The sequence below is a fragment of the Anolis carolinensis genome, chromosome 4 (assembly GCF_035594765.1).
Source record: "Anolis carolinensis isolate JA03-04 chromosome 4, rAnoCar3.1.pri, whole genome shotgun sequence".
Taxonomy (NCBI): Eukaryota; Metazoa; Chordata; class Lepidosauria; order Squamata; family Dactyloidae; genus Anolis; species Anolis carolinensis.
The window spans coordinates 17352470-17369354 of record NC_085844.1 but is presented as its reverse complement, the minus strand read 5'-3'; the positions used below and the strand labels follow the sequence as shown (position 1 = coordinate 17369354).

At 39.0% G+C, this 16885-nt stretch overlaps 1 protein-coding gene across 2 annotated transcripts in view; it reads right to left on the bottom strand.

Annotated features, from left to right (window-relative positions):
• Window positions 1–3228: 3228 nt before the first annotated feature.
• Window positions 3229–16885, bottom strand: part of fam91a1 (family with sequence similarity 91 member A1) — a 35071-nt gene continuing 21414 nt past the window's right edge. The window contains exons 16-24 of one of the 2 annotated variants that reach the window (XM_003219411.4): window positions 16318–16466; window positions 15360–15494; window positions 14302–14415; window positions 13826–13898; window positions 13015–13164; window positions 12591–12698; window positions 9985–10108; window positions 9789–9858; window positions 3229–7428 (exon numbers count right to left, since the gene is read on the bottom strand). In XM_003219411.4, coding sequence (XP_003219459.1) covers window positions 7225–7428; window positions 9789–9858; window positions 9985–10108; window positions 12591–12698; window positions 13015–13164; window positions 13826–13898; window positions 14302–14415; window positions 15360–15494; window positions 16318–16466 — 1127 coding nt within the window. In that variant the 3' untranslated portion in view covers window positions 3229–7224. The remainder of the gene's footprint in view (window positions 7429–9788; window positions 9859–9984; window positions 10109–12590; window positions 12699–13014; window positions 13165–13825; window positions 13899–14301; window positions 14416–15359; window positions 15495–16317; window positions 16467–16885) is intronic. The other variant, XM_062980048.1, reaches the window with a different exon arrangement.

Sequence of the window (16885 nt, the reverse complement as noted above, 5' to 3'; positions counted from 1 at the left end):
AAATTTCATGGGGCTTTCTTAGCCAAGGGATATGCCCAAGTGATTTGTCTTTCTCTGAAATATAGCCTACAGAACTTGAAATTTCTTGAGTGATCCCTCATCCAAGTACTGATCAGTTTAGCTTCCAAAATCAGATGCCTTCTAAATGTGAAATCCTGAAATAAGATATTAGTAAAGGTAAAGGGTTTCCCCTGACATTAAGTCCTGTCGTGTCCGACTCTGGGGGTTGGTGCTCATTTCCATTTCTAAGCCGAAGAGCCGCCGTTGTCCGTAGACACCTCCATGGTCATGTGGCTGGCATGATTGCATGGAGCGCCATTACCTTCCTGCCAGAGCAGTACCTATTGATCTACTCACATTTGCATGCTTTCGAACTGCTAGGTTGGCAGAAGCTGGAATTAACAGCGGGCGCTCAACTCTGCTCCTCGGATTCGAACCTGCGACCTTTCGGTCTGCAAGTTCAGCAGCTAAGCACTTTAACACACGGTGCCATTGGGGGCATATTAGGGATCATTTTTTGAAGTTTCAGAGAGTAGATCTCATGTCCTGATCCCTTGCAGACAGCAACTTGCCCATTATTTTGGTCTGCAGTTCCGTAAGCAAGATGGCCAATGGCAACGGATTATGGGAATTATTGTCCCAAAACATTTGCACTGATCCAGTGGCCCAAGGCTTTTGTATAGTTTCATAATTGTTCTTATGGCATGAGAAGGGTGGGAAGAACAGCCATGTAAAAATCTTTCCTAGCTTAATCTTCACTTCCTAAGATGCTTCTCATAGGGATTCGTGGTATCCAGACCTTTAACCATTTTGGTCATCCTTCTATGGACATGTTCCAACGTATCTATATCCTTCTTGAATTGTAGAACCCGGAACTGGACACAGTATTATTCCAGGTGAGGTCTGACCAAAGCAGGATCGAGTGGGGCTATTAATTCTCTCGATAGACACTATGCTCATATTGATGAAGCCTAGAATCACATTGTTTTTTATCTGCTACATTCCACTAGTGACTCAGCTTTGTTGTCTACGGAGTTTCCTAGATCTCTTTCACATGTACTCTTTCAAGCTGGGTATTGTTCATCCTATCTGTGCATTTTATTTTTCTGCATTAGTGTAATAGCTAACATTTCTCTTTGTTGAAATTCATTTTGTTAGTTTTGGCCCAGCCCTCTCATCTGTTAAGGTCATTTTTTTGAATTCTGATCCTCTTTCCCAATATGGAGTCATCTGCAAATTTGATAATCATGCCTGTATTCCATTGTCCAAGTCATTGATAAAGATGTTGAATATTATATCACTGGTCCCAAACAGAATCCTGTAACGTTCCATTAGTCGCGTCTCTCTTTGCAAATGGTACAAAGCTGAAGAGAAAACTTGTCAATAGACTCTGATGGGACACATGGATCCCTCAAAATGATGCTGTGTGCCAATGTTATTTATAGAAGCAATGTGGTGTATATTTGCAGTGCAGTCCCTGCTGTCATTAATACTGGAATTTGACACAAAACTCCCCTAAGTAAATGATTCCCACCCTGCATTCATAGGTGTGGCTAATTGTTCTTATCAGAAAAGCAAACAGATGGTAACCGTGTTTGAAGGTACGGGTGTTCAGTTAATGTAGCCTTAGGTATTGATTGACCAGCTGATTAGGCAAGTCTGTGCTACAGGGACTTTTCTTATGTGAAAAAGCAAGATATGTGGCCAAGAAAGCCCCAGCCCCTGGGTTTACCAGATAAAAGACTTGGCACACAAGGGAAATTAGATAGGTACTACCTGTGCCTAGCCATGCATTGCTGTGGCGTAGTCCTAAGTGGGGTTTTCCTTGTGGCATTCAAGGTGGCCTAGAGAGGATTCCCCTAAGTATGAAGTAACCAGGCTTTGAAGCTGCAAGGTCACTCCTTGGAAAGTGATGAGTATTGTGGCCAAATTTGGTGTGATTTGGCCCAGTGGTTTTGTTGTTAACTTGGTCCTAATTATGCACATTACATTTATATATGTATAGATGGATGAAAGGGAAATGCAAAGTTCAGGCACCAGTTCTTAGCTAGAATTAAAACATTTTAGGTAATTTGATGGTTTTGGTATCATCTTGAGAGTCCAAAGCAACTAATTCCCCATGATAGATGATGGGATAAGTATGCTTCTCCTTTGTTTATGAGCGCAAAGAATCTATTAATTGTATTGCAGAGGTACCCCACATTTTAAGTAAAAGTCCTGCTGGCCTGCTGAGGAGTTGAAACAATTTCCCTCTCTCTTACGGAAAGCAAAAAGGAGCATTTTCCACCTACCTCCTTTTCAGGAGTGCTGCAGAACCACAAAGACCATCAAATCCAAGGACAAAGTCATGTGTAAGTATCTCAGCTGCTATGAAGAAGAATTAACTGACAGAGATGTTTGCCAAGGAGGAATAAAACACCATATATTTTCAAAAAAGAGCCAAAGATCTAGCCAAGTAATATAACACCAGTTTAAAGACTGTGAAGTTAAGGCCAAGAGGCAGATTTACTGTGCTTTGTCTTAAATCATTAATCACCATTAGTTCTGATCAGAGACCAACAGTTTGTTGAGCTGCATGGAGTTTGTCAGAGACTTAAGAAAACAATGTACATTCCATGCGGAGAACTATGCTTGCAGGGTTGGATTCCCGTGTAGCCCACTAACTGGTGCACATTGAAAGCATTTGTTGTTTGGCATCAATTTGCCAAATAGAATCATCAGTCTTGCTTAGGTCTTGCAGATTCAGGGCCGTGGCATCCTTTATTGAGTCAATGCATTGGTCTTCCTCTTTTCCTACAACCTTCTGTTTTTCCAAGTAGTATCATCTTTTCCATTGAGTCATGTTGCCTCACATGTCCAAAGAACAATAGCCTCCTTTTTATTATTCTGGCTTCTAGCAAGAAAACAGAGCTTGTTAAGAGATCTGGTGAGTGTAGTCATTTTGACTTCTCATGACAGTTCAATATTGCTCCAATACTAACTGGTTGCTAAGTGATTTTCAGGCCCAGTTCAAGGAAAAATGGAAATGTTAGGCCAAAAATATCTAGGGCCACAGTTGCCTACCTCAGACATATAGCATATGAGCCTCACAGGAAACACAATGTTTTTCAACGTAGTTAGTGGAAACATTAAGTTTTTGGAATAATCCTACATATGACAAGCATATAGGAATACAAGGGCTGTAAGGATTTTTGGTTTATAGAAAAAAGCAAACCATTTTAGCAAAGGTCCTGACCAGCAACACAGTTTTATTCTGTAAACATATATGTTACATGTTCCAATAATTTAAGTGAATACAAGGTTTTATACATTTCACTGTATACTATCAACGTCAGACTAGAAACAAAGCAACTGGGTTGCTTTACAGTTGTCAGACTCCCACATTTTAAAACCTTTTTTTTTTCAAAAGATACAAGTGGCATTAGAAACATTGCAGAAAGAAATACAGAGAAATAAGAGCACTATTGAAAGAATTCAAGTTGCTAGGAAATTAGAAAAAGGGGCAAAGGAGAAAATACATATGAAGAAGGGCCATCTTGAACAAACTGCTCTTGAAAAAAAAAAACTCCCAAATCTTTCAAGCCTAGTCCAGTTCAAATACTATTCCTGAATGCTTTACTCCCAACTTCAAGCAGCAAAGTACACTTTAAGTATGAAGCAGATGAACTATGAAATGTTAAAGCCTAAAACATGACAAACTTGATTCTTGACAATTAAAAAAACTGCTGAGTAATTAAAAATGTATAAAGAAATAAGATTACTTTAAAAAGTTTTTTGGTTGAATACAGGTTGAATTTCAGTTCACAGTATATTTAAGTAATTTAGATTTCATGTCACAGATGAATTATAGCAGAAATGGCAGAAAGGATAAGTGATGGATGGGATGGTAAAGCAACCATTCTTCATCTTCAGTTTTCACAATGAAAGGGATTTTTTTCCAAGAGTGAGGCAGAAGTTTAGCTTGGAATGATTTCTGTTCTCCACCTCACCCTCAAAACATTGTAATTTAGCCAGTATGGCATAGAGCCATGAGCATTTTCTGCTCAAGCTTCCACTTTAAGCATGGATTATGATGGCATTAGCAAGAAGGGCACTGCCATTTGGAGATTTAAACCATCATCTAGATCAGGCATGGGCAAACCTTGGCCCTCTGGGTGTTTTGGACTTTAACTCCCACAATTCCTAACAGCTTCAGGCCCCTTCCTTCGCTTAAGCGGATGAGAGGGAAAAGGAAGGGACCCGAGACTGTTAGGAATTGTGGGAGTTGAAGTCCAAAACACCTGGAGGGCCAAAGCTTGCCCATGCCTGATCTAGATAGAGGATAGTGTACTGCTCCCACCAGTACTTCTACTGATGTTTCAGGGCTACTTGTCAAGGAAAAGCGGGCAAGCTGAGATGGAGTCCTGAAACCAGAAGTGTAATTACAATTGAATCTTGTGGGAATACAGTCTGCCTTTCCTACATATGAGGGCTTTTCTGCTGAAACGCTAGACAACTCCATATTGGAGTTTATATAAATGAGAGAACAAGTTTTTGCAGCTGCTTTCCTGCTCCACCGCTGTAAAGCCTTTCACAAGAAGGGTGTGGACAAGTAATAGATCTCCCAATGTTTTGTTTTCATATTGGAAGAAGTGGCTGGCATTTACTGGCTTCAAATGATCCTCGGCCTTATACATCTGATTTAATAAATTACCATTGAGTTGTCACTAAATAAAAAGGAGCAAGTCAGTTCTGTTTTTCAAAAAATCCTCCTCGCTTAACAGTCTTAGACCACCTAAAATAGCTGTGAACTGCAACCAGTCCAAATCTACATCCAACCCTTAGCCTGTCCCTTCTGAGACATCCCTTTGGTCTCCTGTTCCACCGGGTTGCATTTGCTCTGTCTCCAAATATATTTCCTGGCAGAGAGCATGCCTAATAGTGCACCTAGAAAGTATCATCCTTCATTTACTTGCTATATGTAAAATCTTTGACCAGCTTCATTGGACACAGTTTATTCTACGCCCAAATTTGGGGCTGTACTTACTTTCCTTTTCATTAGAAAGCCACCACAAGTCTGTCTCCAATGTGACAGAAGAGCTGAAGCTATAGAGTGCAAGTCAAGTTATTTCATCAGGTGAAGTTAAGAGTCCTGCTCATATTTTAGGGAGCAATAAAAAAAACAAAGGGGAAATCTGCCTAAAAACACCTATTGATAAAAGGGAATTATTCTATTTCTATATAACTAGAAAAGGAAATAAAACGTAAACGTGAGAGAGAGGGAGAACAAGTGAATCCATTTCAAATGAAAACAAATATGCACAAGAAATCCTTTTTTCCCCCAACACTCACATACCTGCTATTACTGTATCCTATTGTGAATGTTTCTGAGATACTAACAGGGGTCTTGGTCCCCCAAATAGCATTAAATCGTGCTAACATGCATCTAAAAGGAGAAAAAACACCATCCTGTTCCACCTTTCCCAAAGCCCTGATATCAAACGTTTTAGCCCACACTGATTTGACACCAAAGCTTCTACTTCATAACTTTTTTACAACTGTGATGTAACGCATCACAGCTGTTGAGAAGATCCTGGAAGTGACAGACTGCAGCACATAGGTAATATAAACTATACAAAGCTAACGGTTAAACACTGCATACTTTTCTCCTGCCCTTTTAGGAAGGGAATGTTAATAAAATCTAGAAAAGATGAGAACACCATCATCTTCAATTAACTTTGCCTGCAATCAAGGAAACACCCTACTTGCCATAACAACAATCCACTGGTAAATTCTCTTGCCCTAGCCCACTGAAACAAATAGAAACAATCCAAGACAGGAGAGCCAGCTGCATAACTTGTTATTTTCAGTGTGCAAAGACAACCTCTTCCCCTGTGGATTGTGCCCTAAAGAGTTTAGTTAAATCTCAGCTCCAAGTATTTCAATTCCTCAGTCGATCTGTCTTTTCCTACACATATATCCAACCCCTTTTTGCATGTTGACACTCTCTAATAACTATGTTAATCACCAGTGGAAATAATTAACTTGAAACTGCTTCTATGCAGGCCCTATAGCATGGAACAGGTCTTGTGCACTACAAGTTATTGGGCAGACAGCAATCTAGTGCCTTCCATAGCCAATCCAATTTGTCTTGCATTTGACTTCTGGAACCTGTTCACACAACCTTTTCCCCCGAGCATCTGTGTTACAAGAGCTCTAATATCAATTTGGGGTCGTAAACACATGCAGTTTTGAGAAACTGATGCAGCTCTTTGCAGTAGCAAATCAAAAGATGAATTCTTCACATGATGATGCATTCATACAACTGGTAGATTATGGACTAGAAACTATTGCAAACATATTTTGTGGAGCCTACCCTATTATGAATTGGATGTGTGAGCAGGGTCTCAGTTTATTTTGGTCAACAAGGTGGCTGGAGCAAAAGGCTCTCAGATTTAAATTTTTAGATGCAACACAGATATGCCAACAAGACAACATTGCAGGAACACAGCCAAGAAGAAAGGACTCCTATGTTTAGACAGCACCACATTTAGTTCTGCTATAATACCCATAAGTGAGGTTCCACTGAGCAGAAACTAATCACTGTAGTCTATGTTCTATGTAAGTTTTCCCATGAGGTACTTTAAGTCTGAGATTAAATCCATCTAGAAAATAGTATCAACATATCTAAATAAATCTCTCCCAGTCATCTTTCTTAAATAGGAAATAGCTATTCTGTCTGTCAGTACTACTTTGCTAATACCACTTCTTCTTTGATGCCATACCCAGAATTTTTGTTAGGCTGTCTGAATACCATTTGTGCCTTTTTGAAGTCAAAAACTGTTTAAATGTTACCACATTACAAAAAAAGCAAGTTTAAGGTCTGCATCACTGATGTATAAAATTGCCTTTATCTGTTGCGACAGCCTAGAAATCCAATCATCATAATGCCTATGAAGGGTGTTTCGATTATAAAATAAAGGACCGATTGTCTTGAGATAAAAAGAGAGACAGGCTGACAACTAAGAAGACCCAAGTTGTGGGAGGACATGCAGTAAATCAACAGGTAGGACGTGTCTCCCCCAACTTTAGTGCAACACTACACACTTTAATAACACTATCATTGCAGAGGTCATGCTGTAGTAGCATTACACTTCTGAGAAGATTGGCACTGGGAACTTGAATGCAGTCAGTGACCAGGAGTAAAAAGGCAAGATGTGAACAAGACACGGTGAGCCTTCAAAGCTATTTCAGGTGTTCCGGAGGCATGGATGCAATAAGGACAGAGGAAGGAGAACGTCCGTTCCATTCGGATAATACACCGTCCTTGAACATTAGATTCCTGGCAGGAAGTGGAACGCCTGTGTCGGTAGAAGCCGGATGTGAAAGTAAGCTTGTAGTAGAAGAGAAATTCACCTCTGAAAGTAACTCCATGGTTGAAATGCTTTCCTGGGGAGGGAAGAAAGGGGAAATCATTTCAACAAAACTACAAGCTAGTTTTGGGTTTCACTCTGGTACAAAAACTGGCATTCCCTAGATCAGAGTGTCTTAAGCTTTTTTGACTCAAAACCACTTTTCATCAGAGAAGTGTTTAGCGAACCCGCATATATAATTAATGGAGGGAATGGGGAAGGGGAAACACATGGACATGTGAGAGAGGGAAGGGAAGGAGGGAAACACACACACACATGTGCATGAAAGAGAGAAAGGAAGATGTGTGTGAGGGAGATAGGGAGAGAGAGAAGGGAAAGCAGAGAGAAGTGTGCACATGTGTGGGACAGAAACTGTTGGAAATAGCAACCTTCTCAAGACTCCACTAGTTATATGTTGTGTATATAATTCAGATCGCTTACTGTATTGTATATGTGTGTATTGGTATGTAATTTTAGCTTAACTCTTTGATGTGGGAGGGGCTGCAGACCATGTGATCAGGTCTGGAATTGTTCAGGATTCAGACTCCATTTTAGAACAGTATGCGTAGAGACTTCAGTAAGAACTGTATGCTTCAGACTTCAATGCAGGAACAGTATCCTGTACAGAAGCCATTAGACTTCATTAGACTACGGACTGTTGATTCTAAGTAAGATGCCCTGTGTTACCTACACAGAGAAACTATTTTAAATCTATTTGTAACTGGATTGATATACAAATTACCTGTATGCTAAATACCTGAAGTTTGTGAGTGAAGTTTGTGACTTCTTACTTTTAAAGAACTCTGCTTATTTTTGTCTCTTGAGCACATGATTTAAAGGCCAATATATTTTAAGGGATGTTTTTGGGCAACTAAAAAGAACACTTCTGAAACTCTGCTGAATATATATGAAGACATGAATGCTGGTGAATGCCATTTTCCCAAAAGGTTATGACTCTAACAGGTCATACTTTTACCAAGAAGTTATGACATCATTTTTCAAAAGGTTGTGACTTCTGACAAGGTCATCCCTTTCCAAAGATAATAAAATATCAAAAAAGGTTATGGAGAATTCCATTCCCCCCCCCAAAAAAAACCAACCAAAAAATCAAAACCAAACAACAACATGGCAATCCCAACATACAGTTATGGTGACCCCATTTGGGATCCCAACCCATAGCTAAAGAAGCTCAGCTACAGATCAGAGCTTCTTAAGCTTTTTCAACTCACAACCCCTTCTTTATCTGACAAATGTTTATGTGACCCCAAGTATATAAAGGATGGAAGGAATGGAGAAGGGGAGAGACACATACACTTGCACACATGAGAGAGAAAGAGGGAACGGTAGAAAGAGATGTGTGCACAAGAGAGAAGGAAAAGCTCAGAGAGGTACATGTTGGTTATGATGATTCCATTTGGCGTTCCAACCCAATATTTTAAGAAGCTTTACTCTAGATGGGCCAACTCAGGCATGGGCAAACTTTGGCCTTCCAGGTGTTTTGGACTTCAGTTCCCATAAGCCTACTGAGCTAGCACATCTGATAACAAAATTGTAACTGAAAGTAGTCAAAACTGCTCTGACTGTCTAAGCAATTTTGTTACATAAAAATATTTGGGGAGGACAGGTTCAAATTTGAAATTTCCAATAAAAATGCCAAGTCGTAAGCCTCTCTTTTATTGGACTACATCCATTTCTTTAATGGCAAAAGAATCAAGCACTTCTATGCTCTCCCTACTCTAAACCTTGTCAGGTGCATAGCACACAAAGAGATAGTGACACTTGGCACCTTCATTAAGCCATCTGATGTAACAGTAGGCCTTTCAAAGTCCAGAACGCAGGAGATGCTCAACTGTGATGTCAGTATGGATGAGTCAGTGCCACTGAGAGAGATGAGGCAGACGGGCAAAGCTGAAGAATATAGGAAGGGGAATATAAGAGGGGGTAAAACTAAAGAAGGTGTTAGGGCTAGAAAGAGCTTCAACAATACCAACTGGGACTGATCAGCCTTTCAGATAAAGACTTAAGATTCGGAAAAAGTGACATTTTGGACTACAATTTCTAGAACTCCCGCCAGCCCAGCTCATTCTATGTATAAAACTCTATGTGAGTAGGGGATTCTGGGAATGTCCAACTCTGCTTATACCACCAAAAATATATATTTAGGAAGTTATGAACAATCTCAAAGCACTGTATGGACAATTGGAACAAAGAATCACACACTTTTCACTCAGGTCGCATTCAGAAAACACCACTTAGCATTGTAGGAGACTTACAAAGAACTTTGAGAAAAAAAAGTTTATTTTTCTATGTTGAAACAAAGTTACACCCAAAAGAAAGTTCTAAGTAAATACTAATGCAAATAATGTGTATGTGATTTTTATATACATATATATTTACCTGGAATGAATGAACAAAGCTAAGGACCTGTAGAGAAAGTTTTCTACTGGAATGTAACAGTTTTTGTAGGCTGTCAAAAGAGGAAGCAAAAAATGAAAATGATATATAAATGATTTATGTGACCAAGGTAAGTTTCTACATTTTGTTTTCTCTACCAATGATCTATGACCGGATGCTATCATAAAACAAATCTCACCTCTCTCTGCTACACAGCCCATGGCTTGCAATTTTTCGGCAAACCTTTCGATTTAGGTCAGAGCTGAAAAGTGGAATTCCGAAGCACAATTCCAGGGGAAGCCATTCCAGTTCTGTAGTGGGAACTGTTAAGAGAAGAGGCAAGGTGAAAATGACATTATGGATTTTCCAAGAGCTGGAAATCTGTATTAGCCTTTTATGTTCTGGACTATAAAATTCACTATCCCAAATAATATGATCAGTGGTCATGGGTGTTGATTGTAATCAAAAACATCGGGTTGGACATTCCTTGTCTTGAAACATTTAGGTTATTTTTACTTTTTGGATTCTCTAATATTTAAGAAGTCTGAGCTTGAGAGGCATCTAGTGTCATGTGTAAATATTACTGCTCCTACTTCCTCATTAAAAGTACAATGCTCCCCAGTGTGCTGCCCGAAGCACTTATACAGAGGTGGTGTCCATTCTGTTGCTAATATCTTAACTCAGAGATGTCAAACTTATTTTTATTGAGAACCACATTAGCCTTATGGTTGCCTTCAAAAGGCTGTTGAATCCATGGACAGAGAATCCTTGGATACAGAGAGCTAACTACTTTTTCTTTTTACATAATGGTCGATGCTCTATTTTTTACTCAGTTTGGATTCCCAGATGTTATTGAACAACAATTCCCATCACTTTTGATTATCCACCATGGGACTGGGCATGATGGAAATTGCAACTCAACAGCACCTGTGGCTCTGAGGTCGGGGAAAAGTTAAAGAACATTTTAAAGCCAGGCATCATATGCACAAGTCTTGTATCTAAATTCAAACCCTACTATTTTGACAAAACAGATCACAACTCACATCAGTTCTAGTCATGATGTCTAATGATAAGGAATATAGGAATTGTAATCTAGCATCTGGAAGGCCACAAAAATAACACATTATTATTATTTATATCCTGCTTTTTCTCTCTAACAAAGATACTCAAAGCAGCTCACAATAAAACCAATGCAATAGAATTAAAACCTAAAATTATGGCAGCCACTTGATTGACTCTGTAACACAGCAACGGAGGTCTGGGCCACTGTGCAAAATGGAGTAATGACTAGAAAGTGCAGAAAATGAACATACAGCTGTACTAATTCAAGATACATCTCTAAATAGTAAAATAGCAAACAAAGGACTGCTGTCCATGACAGTAGTGTAATATAATTCCCTCCTATCACTTTCCAACTCCTCTAATATTTCCAACCCATTCAATATAAAATACAAAGAACACCAAGCCTATAACAATACTTCATTGTTTTGTCCATCGCCAATAAAGAATTGTCATTGTATGAGGAAAAATGAAGCATTTGTGAAGCAATCAAAAGAATAGTGGTTTCTTTAAAAAATTGTGCTGCTTATAAATGAAAAGTAGGTTATCTAAAAGTATGTTTCCATGTTCTATGATTTCAAGCAGAGAAAACCTTGCCAAGACTTAGCTTAGCAATATATTCATTTCCTGTCATTAGTAGTTTTGGCCTTGTGCATCTTTTTAGTATGAAGTATCACCCTCCCTTTTTCTGTAGCCCACTCCACCCCCAAACTCTAACCATCAAGTCTATGTATGTATAAGGGTTCAGTTTATATGTTCATCATGTGTGGACTACCTATGTAGCCCACATGTGTCAAATGCAAGAACCATGGGCTGAATTGGGTCCACCGTGTCATTTTATGTGGCCCTCCAGATGCTGAACTACAAAAGTCCTTTAACCTCTCCTCAACCTCAGAGCTGCAAGTGCTGTTGGACTGCAATTCCCATTATCCCCAGTCTACAGGGCGGATAATCAAAAGTGATGAGAGTTGTCATAATAATAATAATAATAATAACAACAACAACAACAACAACAACAACAACTTTATTTTTATACCCCGCCCCATCTCCCCGAAGGGACTCGGGCAGCTTACATGGGGCCTTGCCCGATACAACAATATAATAACAACAACAAAACAATAAAACAAATATCCCAACAATAAAAACATCAGCATCAATAAAACAGTCATTAAAATCAACATACAGCATAAAATGTTAAAAACAAGAGACTAATACACAGATCTAGGCCAAAGTGCAGAATATTCCAAAATGGGGAGAGGTAGTTTCACAGCTAAAATGGACAATAAAGTGCAATGTAATAATGGCAAAGCATCAACGATGGAGCTATTGTAGAATGGGCAGATAAATCAAACCCACAACAATTAATCATCAAAGGCCTTTTGGAAGAGCCAGGTTTTTAGGCTCTTCCAGAAGGAGAGGAGGGTAGGGGCCTGCCTGATCTCTCTAGGGAGCGAGTTCCAAAGCCGGGGGGCCACGACGGAGAATAACATCTGGGGATCCAAACCGAGTAAAAACAAAAGAGCATTGACCACTATGTAAAAATAATTATAGTTGGCCCTCTGTATCCACAGATTCTCTGTTCATGGATTCACTGCCCTTTGAAGGCGACCATAAGGCTCGCCATGAAAATGATTCTGACACCCCTGATGTAGCTCAAAGATAAGCCTTCTGTAAGATCGGACCGACAACAGTGAAGGCAATTCTTCTGACCCAAAAATAAGATGCAGGCTATTTTTAAAAGATTACCTTCTGGACTTTGTTTAGCCACATTGTCAATGGATGGCTCTTCAATGACCATTTCGAATGATTCTGTGCTTCCATTTACATCTGAGCCCAGGGCCAGCTCTGGCTCACCTTAAAGGAAAATAAATCAGTATTCATACAAATTATACCAGCTATGATTGAGTAGCCGTCATTTTATCTTCAAGATGCCCCCCCCCCCCCCCCCACAAATTGCCTCCGCTTCTCCATTAACAATTGTTTCCTTTGGTAGAGATACGGAGATATTTCTATGCACAAGGGATTACCCTACCACAGAAAACTATGGGAAAACACTGAAATTACAAGACCTTTGGGATTTTGCCTCACAAGTTTCTTTACTCCTGCTGTCTTTCCCTGCTCAAATGCCAGAAATTCCCAGTCAAGCCACACAGATTCATCATTGACCCACCTTTTCCATCAGAAGCATCACTCGGCTTTCTGTTTATTTGGTGACTGAAAGGGTTCAACATGGTGATGTAGCCGCAGAAATGCTGCAAATCCATCTTTTCCCTTAGTATCTTCAGTGCTTTATGAACACCCATGTTGAGACGAGAAAAATCTAGGCACAATCCCAAAAAATAAAATATCAAATTACAACACCGATATGATAAAACGGTTAACAGTAAAGCTAAACATTAAAGATTGCTGCTTTACATTAGATTAATAACAAGAGCCACAAGTCAAACAGTCATTGCAGTGGCAGAGGAAACTAGAAACTAACTTTTTTCATTAAGAAATAAAGATGCAGAATGCAATGTTTTTTTAAAAAAAGATGACTTCATTGTTAATTGACAACAATGTTGATTTTTGATTTAAGGGGTTTATTGTGCTTTGCAGACTTAAGTTTATGTTTTCATTTTGTTTAGGTTATATTATTTCTTTGGAAACAATGGACAAAAATTATTGTTTAGAAGTCATGTTTGTTTATGAGTACTGAGTTTTCATGACAAAGTACAAATCTGGCAGAAAAAATGAGGGAGGAAAAGGCCAAAGCAAGGCACATGGTGTGTTTTGCATGCAGAAAACCACAATTCATTTCCAGTGAGAAAAGGAAGAAATAGCAGATGATAAGAGAGATATTTGCCTCAGCCTTGGAGGAGAACCTTGCTAACTGTCTAGTTACTTTTCACTTATCTTCTAACTATTGTGGGCATTACATGTTTTCAGGTTGCAAAAATTCTATCCAAGTAAAAGAATCCTAATTCGGATTGCATAGCTACCTCCTTGCTGTTCTGTTTCATCAAATGGAAATGGCATGTGGACAGTCTCCCCCATACCATGAACACCGTGTCCCTAAACACAAAGACAGGAGTTAGTGCATAGAAGCCACATTCTTCTGGGAGTCTCTAGCTTTTCATTTTGTCATAAAAATGTTAACTTAATTTTGAAAAATTTTGAAACCCCTCTCAAGGCTTCAAAGGCACGTTAAACTTTTAAGATGAGACAAAAAACCACTGCCAGGAGGATCATGAGCTGTGGAACATGTTGAAGATGCCATGACTGCCATCCTTTCTACTGAGTACAATGGGAATTCCAGATAAATAAGCAAGTACAGGATCACAACCCAAATAACACACACTGCAACCAGAAAAGGGAACCTGTCTATTAAGAATGTTAGTTTTATTGCCCACACATATCTCCTTCTTGCCGCAAACTCTGTGTCACAAAATTATCAGAACCCCCCCATGTCCCGTACCTGGATCAGAACAGCCGAATGGGTCAATGCATCGTTCAACATGGTGAGTACATTTGAAGTTGGGACTACTCCTGGATCATGGCCCCAAGATGTTATTAATAAACGGTCATAACCCTAGGATACAGAAACAAGGATCTAGTTAAATATACACTTCAGCTAACAATCTCCGCTTTACATTGTGCAGCTTTTACTGAACTTTTTCAAAAAGACTTGTAGGCTAAATTAACGTTCTGGACAGCTGAAAATATCAAAATTCCAACTTGATTTAAATTACACAATTACATTATATGACTTCAACTATTCATCAAGTCTAATGTGCAAACCTGTTAAAACCCTGTATAACTGAAATTTCTCCAGGTATTTTACTTTCGAAAGTCAAAATTACTTGATTTGCTTTTCTCTGATGAAGAGCTGAATGTATACAGTGTCAGCACATGCCAAAGTCAAGAATGAATTTTCAGTCAGCTGCAGATGTACTACAAAGTATATATAAATGGAAAGGCTTCCTTGCACATGTACAATTTTAAGTATGTGAAATGTTAGTGTTCAGGCTACACCATGTCTTTTCTTTGGACATCGAAATGATATTACAAAATACTGAACTAAAGAGTTAAATTATTGTAATTGGGGGATACCCTAATCCCTTTACCCCCAGTTGCTATACCTCTGCTTATCAATATATCTATACCCTTATTATCCAATAGCCCTCTGAAAGATTGATTCAGAAAATTATGAAGCATAAGAATGAAATCAAATAATAGCCTGAGGCACACCATCAGGGTAAATAGTAAACCCTTATTATAAAGTCATCTGAATTTACTGCATTATAGCTTCTTGTGCTCAATAAAGTTTGAGTCATAATACCTATTTATTATCTGCAAATGCCTCAGAGGTAAATGTAGGGTCTTCTACCTCAGATTTCGAATTCCTTGCATTTCCAGCCCAACAGCTTTCTTTAGGCAATTTCATACATATACGAAGGCAGAAGGAGCAATTAGTACTGTAAAACCAGTACAATAATGTAGGGTTCTCACTTTCTCCAAATGTGGGTCACATACCTGAAAGATCTCTGGAAGTTTTCGAAGTCTTGTGCCTTTAGATAGCAACAGGGACGGAGGTCCTTGACCAGTAATATGATAAATATACAGCTTGAACCATACTGAGCTAACTTCTGGAATGGCTGGCCCAATATGCTATGGAAAAAGTAGGAAAAGCATCAAATGAAATAACTTCCACTGAAGTAAGAATGAACACATCAGTGCTCTTCTGAACATATTTACTAGCACAAAAGTTAATTCTTTCAACTCCATTGCCCTGCTGGCAAGTCATGAACAAAAAAGCAAGGAAGATGTTCAATGTTGATATATATGGAGTTATCTGGGAAGTGTGGGTACTTTAATTCCTGGTGAATCATTGTAATACATGAATTCATGTGGTGGCAATGTCTTTATTTGGCTAATAAAAAGGCACACAAATCTTGGCATCAACGTTCCTTTGATGTGTAAAGATGTTTGTTTTTAAATCATGGGGTGGAAGGAAATGGTGATATGGAGAAGCAAGGTAATAGAAGCAGAACCAATTTTGCAGGGAATATACAATTTCCCCTTAAACTAACATTACAACTTCTATCTGGTTTGAAACTCTCCGATGCCTTTTTGGAAGATAGGCTGTCTAGTCTCCTATGTTCTCAACATATTCATTAGAGCTATCTAATATTAATAGGTTTTGGCAGCATCATCTCAGAGTATCTTTGTGTTGACAGTTCATTATTTTGAATGATTTTTTAAAATAAAAGTGGCATGATGTAGTTTAAAGTTGTTGTGTTGGTTCTGACTGCTATGGACAGCCTTTGAGGCTTTGTTACTGAAAGATGGAACAAAAAGATTTAAAGTAAATATTTTTGTGAGGGCAGATGGAAGACAAAAATATAGAACATAAGGGTGTTGTCATCTCAAACTGACAAATAGTAGATCTGAATGGAAATAATCCCCCCATTCTATGTTTGGTCTTTCTCACCTGGGGAGTACAGCTGCTGATGGGCCGGATTTCATTGGTAAGAGGTGCCATGGAAACCAGAAGAGTGTAGTTTTTGTTCAAAACCCGGCTGCAGGTAGCAGGGTCCAAGCCAAGCAAGCTCTCACAGCGCAATAAATCCAAAGGGAAACCTACATCAACAATGTCAAAGCCACTTGGAATACAGATAGAGAACGGACATATACAACTGAAAGGGGCACAGGAAAGATGGAGGGAAAAATACAAATTTAGATGGTCTCTCTTCCCTGGTGTTTAATAAAGCTTCAGCTTGCTGGTTTACAAAGGAGCAATGCTATATCTTGTCAGAGAGATATAGCATGCCTTGATTCCTTCCCTTATTTGAAAATTGCAAATGGCTCTAAGCGGGGCTGTGTTCAAAGAGTGTAATAAAGCTATACCGACCAATCAGACTATTACATCTTATACTAACTTCAATGGCTCCCAATTGAATTCTGACCTTAATTCAAGACACTCAACTAAAGAGCTTGAGGCCAGGGCACCTGAAAGACAACCTTCTCCTGTAAGAACCTGCTCAAGCAATTCCAATAAT